Below are 20,507 nucleotides of genomic sequence, written 5' to 3' on the forward strand. Positions count from 1 at the left end.
TTTCAAAATTAATTGGTCCACAAAAGTAAAAATGGCTACTTTTATGTGAATGAATGAGGCGGAACACACCTAAATTCAAACTGTTCTTAGAAAATAAAAAACTTATTAGAAAATAATTTGAAATTGAGAAGTTGAAAACAGTCTATAAATAAAAACAGGCTGCGTGCTTTGGTTTGAGGGCAGTGCGGAATAAATGTACTGTTGCGTAACAATCACATTCTGGAATGGAGAGAACGTTCTAACATCACGTGCATAAAAAAACTCACACTGGGGCGACCGTTAGATATTTGGAACTCACGCATGAAAGGGTTAAGAGACTTGTCCTGAAGCCACCCCTGCGTTGTCTTGGCTGTGTGCCTAGGGTCGTTGTTCTGTTGGAAGGTGAACCTTCACCCCAGTGTGAGGTCCTGAGTGCTCTGGAGCAGGTTTTCATCTAGGATCTCTCTGTACTTTGCTCCGTTCATCTTTCCTTCGATCTTGACTTGTCTCCTAGTCCCTTGATGCTGCCGTCACTATGCTTCACCATAGGGATGGTGCCAGGTTTCCTCCAGACGTGATGTTTGGCATTCAGGCCAAAGAGTTCATTCTTGGTTTCATCAGACCAGAGAATCTTGTCTTTAGGTTTGCCTTTTGGCAAACTCCAAGCAGGCTGTCATGTGCCTTTTACTGAGGAGTGGCTTCCGTCTGGCCACTCTACTATGAAGGCCTGATTGGTGGAGTGCTGACAATATGGTTGTCCTTCTGGAAGGTTCTCCCATCACCACAGAGGAACTCTGGAGCTCTGTCAGAGTGACCTTTGGCCTCATGGCTTGGTTTTTGCTCTGACAGGCACTGTCAACTGTGGGACCTTAATATAGACTGGTGTGTGCCTTTCCAAATCATGTCCAATCAATCGAATTTACCACAGGTGGACTCCAATCAATTTGTAGAAACATTTCATGGATGATCAATGGAAACAGGATGCACCTGAGCTATGGGGAATTGTGTGTAGATTAATGAGGAAAACAATTAATTGAATACTTTTTAGAATAAGGCTTTAACGTAACAAAATGTGGAAAAAGGCAATGGGTCTGAATACTTTCTGAATGCACTGTAGGTTCAGAAAATCCCCTTATTGTTTGGGATACCTTTTTAAATGTACTTTCAGAGGTCATTCAATTCAATATTCATCAATACTAAAAAAGCAGTTTCTGTCTAAAGAGACAGGACTAACAATTGAAATAAATAAACTAATAGTACAGGTAGATCGCAATAAAAATAATACTACAGAGATACAAAATAAGTTAGAGGAAAAACAAAAGGAACTGAAGGAACTTATTCAAGAACGATCTAATGTATTCTATTGCAAAAATAAAGCGAACTGTATGGAATATTGAGAAAGATGCAGCAAATTCTTCCTGAATCTCCAACACAGGAACATAACCAACATTTTTTTGCAGAAACCCATTACTAAAGACGGAGTCATCTATGATTCTCTGAATTATATTTTAAAGGAGGAAGCTAAATATTTTAAGCAGGTGTTTTAACCCACTGAATCATGTATGGTGCAGCTGTAGAACCTTTTGAGGACCTGAGGACCGATGCCAAATCTTTTCGCTCTCCTGAGGGGGAATCGGTTTTGTCGTGCCCTCCTCACAACTGTGTGCTTGGACCATGTTAGTTTGTTGGGGATGTGGACACCAAGGAACTTGAAGCTTTCTACCTGCTCCACCACAGCCCCGTCGATGAGAATGGGGGCATGCTCGATCCTCCTTTTCCTGTAGTCCACAATCATCTACTTTGTCTTGATCACGTTGAGGGAGAGGTTGTTGTCCTGGCACCACACGGCCAGGTCTCTGACCTCCCTATAAGCTGTCTCATCGTTGTCGTTAGTTTTTGCTTGTAAGCAGGAATCAGGATAGAATTATGGTCAGATTTGCCAAATGGAGGGCAAGGGAGAGCTTTGTTATGCATCTCTTGTGTGTGTGTGTGTGTGTGTGGAGTAAAGGTGGTCTAGAGTTTTTTTTTATTTTTTTTATTCCCCCCTGGTTGCGCGTTTAACATGCTGGTAGAAATGAGGTAAAACGGATTTAAGTTTTCCTGCATTAAAGTCCCCGGCTACTAGTAGTGCCGCCTCTGGATGAGCGTTTTCCTGTTTGCTTATGGTCCTATACAGCTCATTGAGTGCTGTTTGTGGTGGTAAATAGACAGCTACGAAAAATATTGACAAACTCTCTTGGTAAATAGTGTGGTCGATAGCTTATCATGAGATACTCTACCTCAGGCGAGCAAAACCCTCGAGACTTCTTTAGATATTGTGCACCAGCTTTTGTCTTACCAGAGGCTACTGTTCTATCCTGCCGATACAGTGGATAACCCGCCTGCTGTATGTTATTCATGTCATCGTAAAGCCACGACTCTGTGAAACATAAGATATTACAGTTTTTAATGTCCCGTTGATAGGTTAAACGTGCTTGTAGTTCATCTATTTTATTATCCAATGATTGTACGTTGGCTAATAGGATCAACGGTAAAGGCAAATTACCCACTTGACGCCGGATCCTCACAAGGCACCCCGATCTTCGTCTTTTATCTCTGTCTCTTTCTCCTGCGAATGACGGGGATGAGGGCCTTGTCGGGTGTCTGGAGTAAATCCCTCTCGTCCGACTCATTAAAGAAAAGTCTTCTTTCAATACGAGGTGAGTAATCGCTGTCCTGATACCTAGAAGTTATTTTCGGTAAGAAACAGTGGCAGAAACATTATGTACAAAATAAGTTACAAATAACAAAAAAAAAAAACCTGCACAATTGGTTAGGGGATTGTAAAAGGCCAGCCATCCTCTCCGGTGCCATTCTTGTTGATGACATTCTTCTTTCCAAATAATACTAAATATTGAAAATTAACAAATGTACAAGATCAGTGCGAATACCAAATCAGAGGAATAACTTTGAGGCTATTAAGGGCATACCGGTAGAGGTATATCAACCCTTTTTTTATATACTCAACTCCATTATTAGCTTGTTTTAACTACTCTTATAGAAATAGTAGTCTGTCAGGTACTCAGCAGGAAGGTCTGATTTCACTATTATTAAAACAAGACCCAGGTGGCAAATATAAAGATCCAGTCTATCTTTATAAAAACAATCTGGAGGTGTCTTACACTTCAATGTTGTGATGCAAAAATACTAGCGAAATGCATAGCACTTTTTACCACCTATTGTTCATCCTGATCAGACAAGTTTTTTTTTTTTCTTCACATGGACGATACATTGGAGATAATATACGACAACTACCAGAAATAATTGAACAACATGAAACATCTAAGAAGCCAGGCCTGGTATTTATAGCAGATTTTGAAAAGGCCTTTGATAAAGTAAGACTGGATTTTATTTATAAATCAATTTCGGTGATTTTCTTATGAAATGGGTAAATGTAATGTATAGCAACCCCAGGTGTAAAATAGTGGCTACTTCTCTGAGTTAATTGTCAAAAGGATTTAAACAAGGGTGTCCGCTGTCACCATATCTATTCGTTATGGCCATCGAAATGCTAGCTATTAACCTCTCTGGGCTAGGCGGGACGAATTCGTCCCACCTACGCAACAGTTAGTTGAATCCCGTGGCGCGATTTTCTAATCTTGCTTGTTTGTAGGTGACCAAATACTTATTTTCCACCATAATAATAAATTCATTAAAAATCCTACAATGTGATTTTCTTGATTTTTTTTCTCATTTTGTCTGTCATAGTTGACGTGTACCTATGATGAAAATTACAGGTCTCTCTCATCATTTTAAGTGGGACAACTTGCACAATTGGTGGCTGACTAAATACTTTTTTGCCCCACTATACGTACGTACATGCATACATACATACATGCATACATGCATACATACATACATACATACATACATACATACATACATACATACATACATACATACATACATACATACATACATACATACATACATGCATACATACTTGGGCTTTGGTGCCCAAGCCTAGCTCTCTCTTTCTGTCATCTGGTGGTCAAATCAAGACTGTGAAAACAGTATAGACCTCGCTCTCTCCCTGTCTGTCTGTGTGTGTGTGTGTGTGTGTGTGTGTGTGTGTGTGTGTGTGTGTGTGTGTGTGTGTGTGTGTGTGTGTGTGTGTGTGTGTGTGTCTGTCTAAGGCCATGTTTATTTAGGAGTGCTGTTTGATGTGGAGATCTGAGGTGTGTATGTGTCGCTGGTTTGGTTCTTTCAGTTTTCATGACAGAGGAACAGCTTGAAGCCGACACAGTTTAACACATGTATTGGGTGGTAATGAGAGGGGAGGAGCAGCGTGGTTGTCATGGTTTTAGTGGGATGCCTCACAGCCTGTCTTTCCGAGTAACACATTTGAGCTCTGTTGTTGCAGCACTTCAGGGGCCTTTGAGCCCCGCCAAGGGGGAAAAAATTGAGGGGAAAAACAACTTAGTGGGGTGTCTAGCTAGCTCCACTTTGGTCTACATTACGATTCCTTGACTGTGAGCTCATGAATTGAGTCGGTGGGTCATAGTCCTGTTTTGTGATGCGTAGACAGTATTTCCTTCTAATAAAGCGCAGAGCTCCAGCTAAGACCAGGAATGCCAAACAACGTTTCAAATCATTAAATGCTCTAGTTTACCAGGTCGCCCTCTGAGCAATCTCTCCTCCCCTTTTCCCGGAGTCCGAGTGGGAATTCTGAGAAGGAGCGTCCACAGAATTCCCTGATGTCTCCCACAGCTGACTGACTGACTGAGGAGGAAACTGGAGAGAACCTTCACCACAGGCTGTTTACCTGTCAGACACAGAGAGAGATTGTGTGTGTTTTTACCAGGGTTTCCATTAGCCGTTAATTGCCAGCTTTTGCAAAATAATGCTTTTTATTAAGTGATAGAAATACCAGTCGAGGTAAATACGTTTGACCGTCATGCTTATCGGTTTAAGTTAATTTGCATAATTTCGTGGACTTAATTTGTCCTGTGTGTATTTTTGTTAGTCGTCATGTATATTATTTATCCAACACAGCTATCACACGCAACATACAGAGCCTATTTTGATCAGGATTTCTCCTGCAGCTCCTCAGCTGGTTGCTGCTGGAGTAAAACATGCTTTTATAAGATGATTCATTGCTCAACAATTCTAAATGCAATTGCGTGTTAAAAACTGTTTTGGTGCATGATTAAAAAGAGCCACTATTTTTATTTCTCAACTGGTAATTGAATCGCACCTCCCATTCACCATTCAAGTGCAGGCAACAGGCTATCAGCGCATCACCCACCACAATGTGAGCTGGAGGCAGTATACATTTTGAAAATGTACTTCATTGTTTGAAACCTGAATGTTTTATTTCATATTATGATGCATGTCTTACCTTGCATCAAAGTAACCTATAGGCAAAATCTGACCATGGAAAACGTGGAGGCAATTATTTTATAAAGACTTCATAGGCGACGTGTGAGATTTAAGTTTTGGGAAACGTACAATTTATACCACCATTTCTACCGATCTGCGTGCCAGTTAGGATTTTCGTATGCGCATTTTTGTGGAACAGTTTCATTTAAATAATAACGTTCTAGTTTCTCAAAATCATTGTCACGTGGTTAATCATAAAAATCTGAATTAAAATGATAAAAATATAAAAGTTAAGTCAACTAATGCGAGATCACCAGCCTCATTGATACACCGTGATTTATTGGCGGCTAGAGAAACGAGTGCATGGAACTCATAGCCCATAAGCCAATGCAGCAGTAGGCCTTTGACTTCTATTGTTCTTTCACACCGTGGATTGGTGATTATCGAGGGGGAGATTGTTGGAAAGATTCGAAAAATAGCTTACTGTGAGGAACAAATAGTTGTAATATATTATAATGCTCAATGGATGGTTAAAAAAAAAAACTTTTCTACTTTACAGTGCAGCAGGCCAGGTACTTCTATGCGTGCTCAGGTGCACACGATTCCTCAACATTATCAAGATAGAAACCAGGCACATGCTCATTGCTCACATGGAGCACCCCAAACAAAAGACAATGAACAAATGGACAAATCTCGTAAATTACGGTTATAAAATAAATCTGAACTTGTTTCTCACAAGTGTAGCAGATTGTTAACTCTGCAAACAACGTTTCCACTTTGAGAATGAGTGGTAAAAGATGAATTAATACAAGCACTAACAGAAATTAATGTAACTAAATGACAGGAATTAACAGTATATTTACTACTGGTGACATATGTAATGGGGAAGTGATAAATTAAAGGGCAAACAATTCACACAATACAACAGTGAATGTGCAAGAATTGGCAGGAGACAGCTGAGCCATTCTGGAGAGAGACTTGCCACACACCCCTCCCCTTCTTGTCTCAACATTTTTTATTATGCTCAAGACACATTATCTTCACACATTTTTAGATGCTTTTCAATGACCGTCACAACTCAATAATCAGCTAGGCCTATTGCCACGCTCGCTGCCCATATTGCGGGCTTCCCAAATAGGCATAAGCCTATGAGCTTGTGATTTGAAACAATCCACAGCTATTTTTTTTTAAAGAAGCTAATGACCCTTGGTTCCTCTGTGGCTAAGTCATGCTTTCTGGTGAAGTATTTTGAATTATTTTATTTTTGTACAGACAGGAGTAATCATATCATTTTGGCAAATTGATTTCCATTTACTTCCCTATTGGAACCACCACTATGCCATTTCTCTCCTGTTGTATTGGTTTTCATATCAACTTTCTTTCATTGCCCAGAAGCCAAAGGCACAATCCTAGTCATATTAGCAACCCATCCTAGTTCTTGCATCTTTAGATTCCCCTGCTTTCTTTGTTTCTAACAGAGATTTCCCTCTATCAGGTGAGCTGTTTAGAATGGTGTTTTCCTGCAATTTGCATTTTGGCAAATGTTTTGAATGTGGGTGGACGTCCTAATGGGTTATGCACCCGATGCAAAATCTTCCCGGTCAAGTTGTCCGGCATAACATTTTCCTAACGGAATCCCTGGTGTGTATGTACAATATGTCTGTGTGTGTGTCCAGTTTCCACTTAGGTATTTGTATGTCATGTAAACAAACAAGACTGTCTGTTAATATAAGCTACTTGTTTTGTGGTAAAGGAGTTGTATTTCTCAGTCGGTCCGTCTGCTCCCCTGTGGTATCCTGCATTCCTCTGCAGTTTGACTCCATTTTGACTCCTAGTTTGATCTGATCCTGGTGGATTTTTTTTCTTCTGCCCCATTGCCAGAGATGGAACATCTTTTTTCGATGGACACGCACACACGCTACACATTACAAAGGGCCGCTCTGTCCAGAGAATTGTGCTCTAAGGGAATAGATCAAAGCTCCTCCCTCTATGTTCACTCTCTACTTTCTTTTCTTTCTCTCTCACACTCCCTCCCTATGTTTTCCTTTCGCGCTCTTTCTCTCTGTCTTTCTCCACAACCACTTCCTCTTATTTGTTTGTCTGACCCTGTTTTTGGACTGCATGGTGTAAACCATATCAGAGAGAAGGGGGCAGAAACAGCTATTAGCTTGAGGAGAGCTGAGAGGGAGGGGAGGGTTGGAGAAAGTTGGAGTCCCCACCTCTCTCTTCCCACTCCCCTGCTCTGGCTAGCCTTATTTGGTCACTTTACTGCTGCTACGACTGGAGAGAGAGAAAGCAGGAGGATGACACATTGTTCTTTTTTCACATTTTCCCTTTGAGGAGAGAGAGAGAGAGAGAGAGAGAGAGCTCTCATCTAATCTGAAGTCAAAGAAGAAACCAGGCCTGAGAGACGGGGCGTGGGTGGCCCGTATAGTGGCATAGCACGCAACCCCGCATCCCCCACAAGGCGGGGGTGTCCCCAACCGTTTTTATTTGTTTTTACGGTATTGAAAATCAGACTGACAGTATTTCAAAATACCCCAGTATACGGTATAAAAGGTATATTGCCCAAGCCTAGTTTGGGATTTTCACTCTATATAGACTTCTGAATACAAGTTCTGTATGAAGTTGGCCCCGAGAAATGTGATTTGGTACTGACCATAGATACTTTGTACTGTTATAAGCTGAGTGGCAGTACAAAGAAGTGTAAGTTATGTCATATCTGCAGTATGTAATATCGGCAGTATGCAAATACATTTTTATGGCCTCCACTGCTTATAATACCCCTCTCTAGCGGAAAGGATTGACGTACTAAGTACTTGTGTTTTTTGGGTTCATCAGTGGAGCCCTTTGTCACTGCAACAGTACAGTACATTTGAACAGCTTGTTGGTTAGGTATTCCAGAAGAGGAACACTGCTTGGTTGGGTTAGCTGAGACCACATGCAAATCTGAGGAGCTGTTTCTCTCAGCCTGCTTCCTATCATGGCTATGGAAATGACAAGTAGAATCACTTTACTATCAGGACTGGCCCATTGTATGGCGTTATGTACAGTGACTGATCACTGCCTGTCATATCTCAGCATACACTACAGTACTCAAATCAAATTGTACTAATTACATGCTTCGTAAACAACAGGTGTAGACTAACAGTGAAATGCTGACGTAAGGGCCCTTCCCAACAATGCAGAGAAAGAGAACATTTTCTAATTGAAAAACAGAAAAATAACACATTGAATAAATACACGATGAGTAACGATAACTTGGCTATATACACAGGGTAGCAGTACCAAGTCGATGTGCAGGGGTACGAGGTAATTTAAGTAGAAACAGTTGAATTTGGAAGTTTACATACACTTAGGTTGGAGTCATTAACTTGATTTTCAACCACTCCACAAATTTCTTGTTAACAAACTATAGTTTTGGCAAGTCGGTTAGGACATATACTTTGTGCATGACACAAGTAATTTTTCCAACAATTGTTTACAGACAGATTATTTCACTTATAATTGACTGTGTCACAATTCCAGTGGGTCAGAAGTTAACATACACTAAGTTGATTGTGTTTAAACAGCTTGGAAAATTCCAGAAAATGATGGCATGGCTTTCGAAGCTTCTGATAGGCTAATTGACATAATTTGAGTCAATTGGAGGTGTACCTGGTCAGAGACCTATGGTGCCAGGACAACAACCTCTCCCTCAACGTGATCAAGACAAAGGAGATGATCGTGGACAACAGGAAAGGAGGCCCGAGCATGTCCCCATTCTCATCGATGGGCCTGTAGTGGAGCAGGTTGAGAGCTTCAAGTTCCTTGGTGTCGTCCACATCACCAACAATCTATCATGGTCCAAACACACTAAGACATTCATGAAAAGGGCACGACAACACCAATTCCCCCTCAGGAGAGCGAAAAGATTTGGTATGGGTCCTCAGGACCTCAAGAAGTTCTACAGCTGCACCATCGAGAGCATCCTGACTGGTTGCATCACCTCCTGGTATGGCAACTGCTCAGTATTCGACCGCAAGGCGCTACAAAGGGTAGTGCGTACAGCCCAGTATATCACTGGGGCTAAGCTTCTTGCCATCCAGGACCTCTATACCAGTCAGTGTCAGAGGAAGGCCCTAAAAATTGTCAGACTCCAGCCGCTCTAGTCATAGACTGTTCTCTCTGCTACCGCACGGCAAGCGCTACCAGAGCACCCAAGTCTAGGTCCAAAAGGTTCCTTAACAGCTTTTACCCCCAAGCCATAAGACTGCTGAACAGTTAATCAAATGGCTACCCGAACTATTTGCATTGACCACCCCCCCGTTCTTTTTTTCTTTTTTTACACTGCTGGTACTCGCTGTTTATTATCTATGCATAGTCACTTTACCCCTACCTACATATTACCTCAATTACCTCGACTAACCTGTACTCCAGCACATTGACTCGGTACCCCTGTATATAACCTCATTATTGTTATTTTACTGTTACTTTATTACTGTTATTATTTTGTTTTTGTATTTTTTCCCCCCCTTTTTCTCCCCAATTTTGTAATATTTAATTACAATCAAATTACGATCTTGTCTCATCGCTGAAATTCCCCAACGTGCTCAGGAGAGGCGAAGGTCGAGTCATGCGTCCTCCGAAACATGATCGCCAAACCGCCCTCCTTAACACCTGCCCACTTAACCCGGAAGCCAGCTGCACCAATGTGTCGGTGGAAACACTGTTCAACTGACGACCGAAGTCAGCCTCCAGGTGCCCGGCCCACAACAAGGAGTCGCTAGAGCGCGAAGAGTCAAACCCTCCCCTAACCCAGACGATGTTAAGCCAATTGTGTGTCGCCCTATGGGACTCCCGGTCACGGCCAGTTGTGACACAGCCTGGTATTGAACCCAGGTCTGTAGTGACACCTCAAGCACTTAGACCACTGCGCCTTTACTTTTTTTGTAAATATTTTCTTAACTCTTTTTATATATTTTTTACATATTATTATTATTATTATTATTATTATTATATATATATATATATATTTTTTTTTTTCATTTTTCTTTACTGCATTGTTGGTTAAGGGGCTTGTAAGTAAGCATTTCACGGTAAGGTCTACACTTGTTGATTTGATTACCCTATCCATATTTCTTCCACTAATGGAGGAAATACACACATCACATCCTCTCCCTCTTTGATCTGAGCTCAAAAGACTTATCTGGATATGAACCTGATTTTAAACTGTGTGTTTTAGCATGTTGCTCTGGGAGAATGAGGATGCAAGTGTTTTGTGCACGTGTGGCTTTGTCGGTGTGTGCATCATTGGGCACCTCACTTAGCATTGTGTATTTATTTACATTGATCAATTGAAGTTCATCCTTAGTTATTGTTTCAGCAACTTCAATATAGCTGCATTGACAACACCTCAATCCTAACCATCATTCACCTCTGAAACTGTTATTCATTGTCTACTTACACACACACACACACACACACACACACACACACACACACACACACACACACACACACACACACACACACACACAGCCAACGCTCCTCATTCCATGTATATAAAGACATGAAACATTTCTTTTATGCAGTTTTTCACACTTTGTATTCATACTGTATTCTTCACAAATTGTAGCTCACTAATATATCTACTGCTGTACATATCATTCTGAGTATATACACTGAGTGTACAAAACATTAAGAACACCGTGCTAACATTGAATTACACCCCCTTTTGCCCACAGAACAGCCTCAATTCGACAGGGCATGGACCCTACAAGGTGTTGAAAGCGTTCCAACAGGGATGCTGGCCCATGTTGACTCCATTGATTCCCACAGTTGTGTAAAGCTGGCTGGATGTCCTTTGGGTGGTGGACCATTCTTGATACACACAGGAATCTATTGAGCATTAAAAAAAACAGCAGCAATGCAATTCTTGACAGGCGCCTGGCACGTACTAACATACCCCGTTCAAAGGCACTTAAATATTTTGTTTGCCCATTCTCCCTCTGAATGGCGTATATACATACACACACACACACACACACACACACACACACACACACACACACACACACACAATCCATGTCTCAAGGCTTAAAAATTCATATTTAACCGGTCTCCTCCCCTTCGTCTACACTGTCACATGAAGAAGGGATCATAGCTTTTACCTGGATTTGCCTGGTCAATCTGTCATGAAAAGTTCCTAATGTTTTGTACACTCTGTAGTTTTGGTGGATATACGCATAGATTGCAGTTAGATTACTGATAGTGTTATTTGGGTTGTTAACTGGATTCATACTGACTTTCGTGATTTCTTGTTTTGAATTATTGTGTACTTGTTTGACATTTTTGCTGCAATTAGTAACAAAACGCATTTCGCTGCGCCCACTATAACATCTGCTAATCTGTGTACGATTTTATTTGTCTCTCTGTTCAGACTGTCTGTTCAGGTTGTGTCCAATGAATCGGTACTCTGCTCAGAAACAGTTCTGGAAGGCAGCGAAACCTGGAGGAAACAGCACCACGGACACGGTCCTCCTCAACAAACTCCATGTGAGTGACTCCTCCACCTGACCCCTATACAACTGTCTTAATATATAACTGTATTGAATTATTGATTATAAACATTAATCAGTGGTATAAGGACTCGTCATCTCATATCCAACTGAATGAAGAAGGGTAACAATAGATGAGCCCTCTTTGGATAACTAATTTCAACTAAACTCTAAACTAACAATACTTTTAAAATCCAATACAGCTACATTACATTAGTAAGGCACTGACACTCATAGTTTTTCTTTGACTGTGGTAATCCCTCGTACAAGTGTGAAATACTACATCCTGCAGTTCCCTTTAACAACAGACTTGTCTAGTTTGACAGGTACAGTAGCAGTCTTGGCCTCACCACCACTGTTTGAGGAGCTCTCTTAGAGAGGTTAGGTTTTCTGTCCCCACACTCATTTGAGGGTGTTCTTATGGAGGATTATATATTTGCTGAGGTAATGTTCAGGTCCTTTTATAGACATTTCTGAAGCATACTTTAGTTTCGCTACTCCCGTCCCACCTTTCTTTCTCTCTCTCTCTCTCTCTCTCCCCTAAAACAAAACCATTTAAAGCCTTCTGGAATCTAACTACAGAGTCATAAAATGATAGATTCAAATCTCTCCTGTGTTACCATGGTGATGTGAGGCCAGAGTTTTAGGTTCTAGCATTCCAGTTGACGCTTGCAGGCAACTGCACATGCCGTTGCTACATTATTTTTATTTGAGATTTCTGTCGTAGAAAGTTTTCCCTCCTACTCAAGTCCATATGTATAATTATTTGTGCAAAAGCAGCAGCAATGTTGGTAGTAGCAATAATGATGGTCTGTAACTCTTTCCTCTTTCCCTCACTTATGTAGCATGCAGCGGATTTGGAAAAGAAGCAAAACGATTCGGAAAATAAAAAGTTGCTCGGAACGGTGATTCAGTATGGGAACGTCATTCAGGTGTGTGTGTGTGTGTGTGTGTACATATTCATTGTCTGCAAGACCGATGTCTGGCTTGTACTCACGACTGAAAGTCACGTCATCAATGAAGCCAATTCATGTCATAATGAGTAAGCGTCTCAACACATTCAGTTACAGCTCACGTCTCATATTCCAAATTAGTGGCAAATGTCATCGTAGCCCACATATTTCTATGGGGTTTTAAAGTGAGGAAAGCATTTTGAGGCTTTCCATCCAATATATTTTGCTGGTTCCAAACTTGGACAGGAGAGACTGGGAGCCCTGGAGGCATCCATGTGGTTTCTGTGTGTTTATAAATAGAACAGTAACGTGGGAGGATCTAGATAGTGTTTTTCTAGCTTCAGAATTGAGCATATTCTTTTCTCAGTCATAACCTTTCAGTCATAGACTGCTCTGAGAGACTAAAATGTTTTGCATGCTCATAAGGGCAGAGAAAGCCCACACAACACAAGAATAAACCATATGAAGATGAAGTGCACAAGCAAAACTGTTCAGTATGTTTGTATCACAAAAATGACAGACATAAGTTATTGTATCGTATAATATAATATGTTTGCTGTATTCCCCCAGCTCCTCCATCTGAAGAGTAACAAGTACTTGACTGTGAACAAGCGTCTGCCAGCGCTGCTGGAGAAGAATGCCATGAGAGTGATGCTGGACACGGCCGGGAACGAAGGCTCCTGGTTCTACATTCAACCCTTCTACAAGTTGCGCTCCATAGGAGACAGTGTGAGTTCTATATGGTTCTAAAGCTCCACTTCATAGGAGACAGCGTGAGTTCTACTGTATCTATATCATGGTTCTACAAGCTGCGCTCCATAGTAGACCGTGTGAGTTCTGTCTACAGTATATGGTTCTACTAGTTCTGCTCCATAGGTGTTAGTGTGAGTTCCATCTAATTAAGCAATAAGTCCAGAGGGGGTGTGGTATATGGCCAATATACCATGGCTCAGGGCTGTTCTTATGCACAATGCAACACAACACAGAGTGCCTGGATACAGCCCTTAGCCGTGGTATAATGGTCATATACCACAAACCCTGAGGCGTCATACCCATGGTATACGGTCCGATATACCACGGCTGTCAGCCAATCAGCATTCAGGGTTCGATCCACACAGTTTATAAATGTTTACTTGTATACATCGATCCCTTCTACAAGCTGCGCTCTATAGGAGTCAGTGTGAGTTACACTTATGGAATTGATCACATGCTGTATGTAGGAATCGCTTGAATCTTACTGTATAAGTCAACTTAAACAAGTACTCAGACTGAGAGAATCAATTGTGTAAGGAAATCTAATATGGTCACAGATAGGGCTGTTATGGTGACCGTATTACTGCCACACCGGCAGTCACGAGTCATGACCGCAGTCAAATTCCACGTAATCGTTTAGTCTTCCCTGTGGCTCAGTTGGTAGAGCATGGTGTGTGCAACGCCAGGGTTGTGGGTTCGATTCCCACGGGGGGCCAGTACAAAAAATAAAATGTATGAAATGTATGCATTCACTACTGTAAGTCGCTCTGGATAAGAGCATCTGCTAAATAACTAAAATGTAAAAATGTAAATGTAGTCACAGTAACTGGTAACTAGGCTTTTCCAAGCTCTGATGTTGTTGTTGTTGATGGTCATTTGTAGCCTACCAAACTTGCTAACTGCCTGGTACTCAGCAATCTCTAATCACTCTAACTTCAATGCCAATGTTTTCGAAAATCGAATCAAACACTTCATGAGAGCTCATGTTGCGCAACATTTCTATGCAATTGCGTGAGATAAAACAGTTTTGATGGCCTCTATTAAAAAGAGGATCCCATCAGCTTTCTATAGGCTAGGCCTACTATATTTATTTGTCAACTTTCCTGATAGTAAGCACATTGCTTCTCTTTACAACGGGAGTATAGCCTACCTGGCTGGCATGTAAATGAACCACAGGAAAATACGTCCTCCATTCACTATTTAAGTGCATAGATTACATGTATTTTTTGCCCCTGTTTCGAGACAAGTGTGTGATAATGGTCCATTCTAAATAAAACAAATTTCACATATATATATTATTTTGTATATGTAAAGACAAAATTAAATCATGAATAGTCTGATGGGTGACAATATTATATAATTCACAGGTGATGGGCTTTTGTCACTTGTGAATGATTCCCAGCTGGTGTGTGACTTTTTCATGTAGCCTAGCCCATCATAGGCCTATACATTTTGATAAGGTTTGTATCACAAATAAGGTGGCCAAATAACTTGTTAAAGTTAAGCAAATTAATTAGCTTTACAGCTGTGTAGAGCCTAACTGGCATACAGTACATTGGCGGCGCGCAAGTTTAAAATGTGCATTTACCATAAATGCACCTTTTATAATAAAGCATTACATGCATAATCACATTTGCGTTCATTTTTGAGAATGGTGTTTTCCCACTGATTGTATTTTGGAACATTCACTCTTATAGCCTACTGCTGTGTGTGCATTGCTATTCTTATAATGTGAAGAAATAGCCTAATAGTTTATCAAAATGTTAAGCTAAATGTTCTGATCGGTTGCATCAGCCTCATTGCTTTTAAAATGTTTTTTGGATGCTAGTGGTTGTATTAATTTGGGATCTATTGCATCAAATAACTGTCCCAGACTATGTTTGGAATATTTCTTTCTTGCACAGAAGGACGAGAAAGTAATAATAATATATTGACATAGGCTAGTACTTTTGCTGTTTGTTAGGCCTACTCATCTTGTTGGCATCAAGAAAGTAAATGTGGATAATTCATCCAACATCTTCAATATGTGCCTCGGAATTCAATAAGGACGTGCGCAGTTGCCTCCACGATATGTCTGTCTTCACTTGTATCCTGTGAGAAGGACCCGATCACGTGATGGGCATTGGCTAATAAGAATTAGGATATCTGAGAGAGCCGTGAGAGGTGCTTTGGCGCACACAGCTGATAATTATTATCTTCAGCCCAAGGGCACAACGGTAACAGGCCACAAAAGGCATGTATTCTTTTAGGGGGCATTACGGCTACACAAAAGGGGATGCCGCCGGGAAATTTGAGGCATTATCAAGTGCTTGTCAAATTGTGAATGAGAGACTGATGAAGTGTGTACAGCCTGTGAAAAGAAACAAAGCAGAGCTCATGCCTTTCATGCAACTTTTTTCAATTCATCATTAGAGTCGCATCATGCAGCCTTAGACTGTATTAAATATCAAAACATATAGCCCAACGTTTGTATCACCACTAAAGTTGCCTAAATAACTGTAAATTAAGCATTTAGGAGGACCTGTTTCTTTGTTATCCGCTCAACACAGACACGTGGACACTCCCTCAAATCGTTTGGAGAAAATGTCCTTTCTATTTATTCAGCTATGTTCAATTGTATTCTTCATATTATAAAATAATGCCACGGAATTCTAAGCAAATCTTTTCTGCTAAATAAACTAGTGTATCCCACAACCATATGGCATAGCCAGATCAGGACCTAACATCAGGACAACTGAGTATGCTATTCTGTTTTTCTGAAATGGACTACATTTTCTTTGTCATGTTTCTTTAGACCTGTCTAAAATAAAGATTAGATGTATTGTGATGGTGTAGGCTATATTAAATGGATTTATTAGACTTTTTTAAAATGTAGATGTTCCAAAAGTCTGCATCAGTGGCTAGTAGGTTATGCCTGGAATCCAGGAGATGCTAAATGTGTTTGTTAATTAACGGTTATTTGCTTGACAATCCCCAGCTGACAAAACTTCATGACTGCCACAGCTCCAGATTTTTTTTTACATTTTAAAATGTTTTTTTTTTGCAACACGCAGCTTGCAAAACCCTATGACAAAACGTTTGCACAGTGGCACAGCACATTAATGTCAGTTTTGGGTTGGTGGAATCAAGTAGGCGGGAGGCAGTAGCAACAAAAAGGTTTTCTGTCCAAGATGGTGGCTGTGCATGTGCTAAAAAACACTGCATTTTACTTTGCTAATAATGAAATAAATATGCATGTATTCTGAATGATACACACAGTTTTGGAGTGTGTGTAATTATCCACAACTAACTAGGTATTCATTTTGTAGCTTAAGTAGCTATGTTTGCAAAGTTTGTTTACCAGGTTCGCTAGCGTACCAGTTAGCTAGCATTTTATAGGTAGCTAGCTAGCTGGCTAAAAGTACTAAATGGTGCATCTAACTACACTGAACAAAAATATAAACGCAACATGCAAAAGTTTCAAAGATTTTACTGAGTTACAGTTCATATAAGGAAATCAGTCAATTTTAAATACGTTTATTTGGCCCTAGTCGTTGGATTTCACATGACTGGGAATACAGATATGCATCTGTTGGTCACAGATACCTTAAAAGAAAAGGTAGGGGCGTGGATCAGAAAACCAGTCAATATCTGGTGTGACCACCATTTGCGTCATGCAGCGCGACACATCTCCTTCATATAGAGTTGATCAGGCTGTTGATTTGTGACCTGTGGAATGTTGTCCTACTCCTCTTCAATGGCTGTGTGAAGTTGCTAGATATTGGCGGGAACTGGAACAGGCTGTTGTACACGTTGATCCAGAGAATCCCAAACATTCTCAATGGGTGACATGTCTGGTGAGTATGCAGGCCATGGAAACTGGGACATTTTCAGCTTCCAGGAATTGTGCACAGATCTTTGCCACATTGGGCCGTGCATTATCATGCTGAAACATGAGGTGATGGAGGTGGATGAATGGCAGGACAATTGGCCTCAGGTTCTTGTCACAGTATCTCTGTGCATTCAAATTGCCATCGATAAAATCTGATTGTGTTTGTTGTCTGTAGTTTATGCCTGCCTATACCATAATCCCACTGCCACCATGGGGCACTCTATTCACAATGTTGATATCAACAATCTGCTTGCCCACACGACCCCATACACGCTGTCTGCCATCTGCCCGGTACAATTGAAACCGGGATTCATCTGTGAAGAGCACACTTCTCCAGTGTGCCAGTGGCCATCGAAAGTGAGCATTTGTCCATTGAAGTCGGTTACAACGCCGAACTGCGGTCAAGTTAAGACTGTTGAGGACGACGAACATGCAGATGAGCTTCCATGAGACGGTTTCTGACAGTTTTTGCAGAAGTTCTTAGGTTGTGCAAACCCACAGTTTCATCAGCTGTCTGGGTGACTGGTCTCAGACGATCCTGCAGGTGAAGAAGCCAGATGTGGAGGTCCTGGTCTGGCGTGATTCCACATGGTCTGCGGTTGTTAGGCCGGTTGGACATACTGCCAAATTCTCAAAAACTACATTGGACATATGGTAGAGAAATAAAAATGTAATTCTCTGGCAACAGCTCTGGTGGAAATTCCTGTAGTCAGCATGACAATTGCACGCTCCCTCAAAACTTGGCATTGTGTTGTGTGACAACTGCATTTTAGAGTGGCCTTTTATTGTCCCCAGCACAAGGTGCACTTGTGTAATGATCATGCTGTTTAATCAGCTTCTTGATCTGCCACACCTGTCAGGTGGATTGATTATCTTGGCAAAGGAAAAATGCTCACAAACAGATGTAAACACATTTTTGCACAGAATTTGAGAGAAATAAGGTTTTTGTGCATATGGAACATTTCTGGGATCTTATTTCAGCTCATGAAACATGGTACCAACACTTTACATGTTGCGTTTTATTGTTTAGTGTCGTAAGTACACTTACTGATATGGAATAATTGCTGATGATTGTTGGTTTTACCTTTTTTTGGGGTTGTTTTGTGAGCTAACATTAGCTTGATTTAGACAGACTTTTTTAGCACTCTGCTTTTCTGGAGAGTCACACTGTAGGTATTCCACGAGGCTCATCATCGAGTTGTTATGGATGGATCTCTTTCTCAGGTAACTCTGCCTTCCCTGCCTTCACGTTAGCGCTGGTACCTACAACAGGTCTTGCACTCGTCTACATATGGCTCAGCCAATCACACTGCACGTTCTAAACTACAGCTCCTGAACATTTATATCTTGCCCCAATATCTCCTAGGTTTATTATATTCGCCTCCCGCGCTGCGCCTCGCTTATTTTTGGTGATAAGTAGCTCGTCCGCCAGTTGCTCCAGCCACCTGAGCTATATATCAGTTTGCAACAGTCGCTCTCAGTGGATTAAAGCAGCAGAGGCTAGGAGGCATTCTACAACCACAACACATATGACTGAGCCCAAGGACCAGGTGACCGCAGGTGGAACCATGACTCGGTTGTTCTAGTAATAATACATCTAATGAATAGCCCCTGTGGATGAATGATTTAGTTTGTGGATTCAGAGCTTCACATAGTATCCTGTATTTGACTGTGGACAGACACATGCAAATAAGTCTTGTTAATGTTTCATAGCAGTTGACGTGAGTGTGTGTGTCTGTGCGGGCACACAACGTGTGAGTAAGTGTGCGTGTGCACACGTGGAATAAATGCATACTAAATTGTAGTGTGTGTATGTTTCATTCCAGGTGGTGATAGGGGACAAAGTGGTCCTGAACCCAGTGAATGCTGGCCAGCCCCTACATGCCAGCACCCATCAGCTAGTGGACAACCCAGGATGTAACGAGGTTAGACCCTCACCCTGTCTGCAGCTTATTTCCTCTATGTTTTATAGATGGCTGTGTGGGAGTATACTGTATGTAGAGTATTTATAGGAGTCTGTGTACTGTTATTGGGCCCCTCCTACCATATTAGACAATACACCACTGTGCCATGGTCCTCCACATTTGCATCAATTATTTATAGGATTTGCATTAAGCTCTAGCCTACAGCTCATTCTGTGAGAACGGTGTGCTGCTCTGTAGTTATTAGAGTACCAGTGATAATGTGTTTCTGTTATTAAAGGAATAAACTGGTAATCCTGTGGAACTCTTTTTACCTGTTTTGTGTTTCAGGTGAACTCGGTCAACTGTAACACCAGCTGGAAGATCGTGCTGTTCATGAAATGGAGTGACAATCAGGAGATCATTCTAAAAGGGGTTGGTTTTATCACAGTTCTCAACCAGTCAGGCCTGATTTTCACAGTTGAGTTTTCCTTGATTTGCCTTCATTTGGACCATCATCCAATCAATATGAATGAGAAAATAATGGTTCAACGAACCCGGTATCCCAGTTGAAGACAACACTGTTAATTGTTAGCCAAAAAATCTAGCCTAAGGCAGAGTGACACTTCCCTAGCAATCTCTATGGTAACAACCTTCCTGTCTGTTTGTTGCCAGGGCGATGTGGTGCGCCTGTTCCATGCGGAACAGGAGAAGTTCCTCACCTGTGACGACCACCGTAAAAAACAATATGTCTTCCTGCGCACCACTGGACGCCAGTCGGCTACCTCGGCAACCAGCAGCAAAGCCTTATGGGAGGTGGAGGTGTGGAGGAAGTGCACATAAAAATAGAATTTGTAGAAGGAACCTCAGATCATGGCAATTTCACTGCTCCCTCGCAACTGCCAATTTATGGTCACTAAAAGTTACATTTGTCTTTAAAGTTTATATGGTCTGACAAGTTATTAAAATGTGCATGTACAAAACTCCAGCGTGAGATATGACATGTGACTGATGTCTGTGTTTCTCCTCATGATAGGTGGTGCAGCATGATCCATGTCGAGGTGGAGCTGGCTACTGGAACAGTCTGTTCAGGTTCAAACACCTGGCCACTGGACACTACCTGGCTGCAGAGGTCAGTAACACTGCCTTT

General features: G+C 41.3%; 1 protein-coding gene across 5 annotated transcripts in view; it reads left to right on the top strand.

The window, feature by feature from the left end:
• LOC106565476 (inositol 1,4,5-trisphosphate receptor type 1) overlaps positions 1–20,507 on the top strand; it is a 169,290-nt gene that overhangs the window by 51,298 nt on the left and 97,485 nt on the right. For all 5 annotated transcript variants that reach the window (XM_014132695.2, XM_014132696.2, XM_014132697.2 and 2 more), the window contains exons 4-10: positions 11,762–11,877; positions 12,725–12,811; positions 13,403–13,561; positions 19,283–19,381; positions 19,709–19,792; positions 20,033–20,179; positions 20,394–20,489. In XM_014132695.2, the coding sequence (XP_013988170.1) occupies positions 11,762–11,877; positions 12,725–12,811; positions 13,403–13,561; positions 19,283–19,381; positions 19,709–19,792; positions 20,033–20,179; positions 20,394–20,489 (788 nt within the window). The remainder of the gene's footprint in view (positions 1–11,761; positions 11,878–12,724; positions 12,812–13,402; positions 13,562–19,282; positions 19,382–19,708; positions 19,793–20,032; positions 20,180–20,393; positions 20,490–20,507) is intronic.

This window comes from Salmo salar, chromosome ssa12, assembly GCF_905237065.1.
Source record: "Salmo salar chromosome ssa12, Ssal_v3.1, whole genome shotgun sequence".
In the NCBI taxonomy this organism is placed as follows: Eukaryota; Metazoa; Chordata; class Actinopteri; order Salmoniformes; family Salmonidae; genus Salmo; species Salmo salar.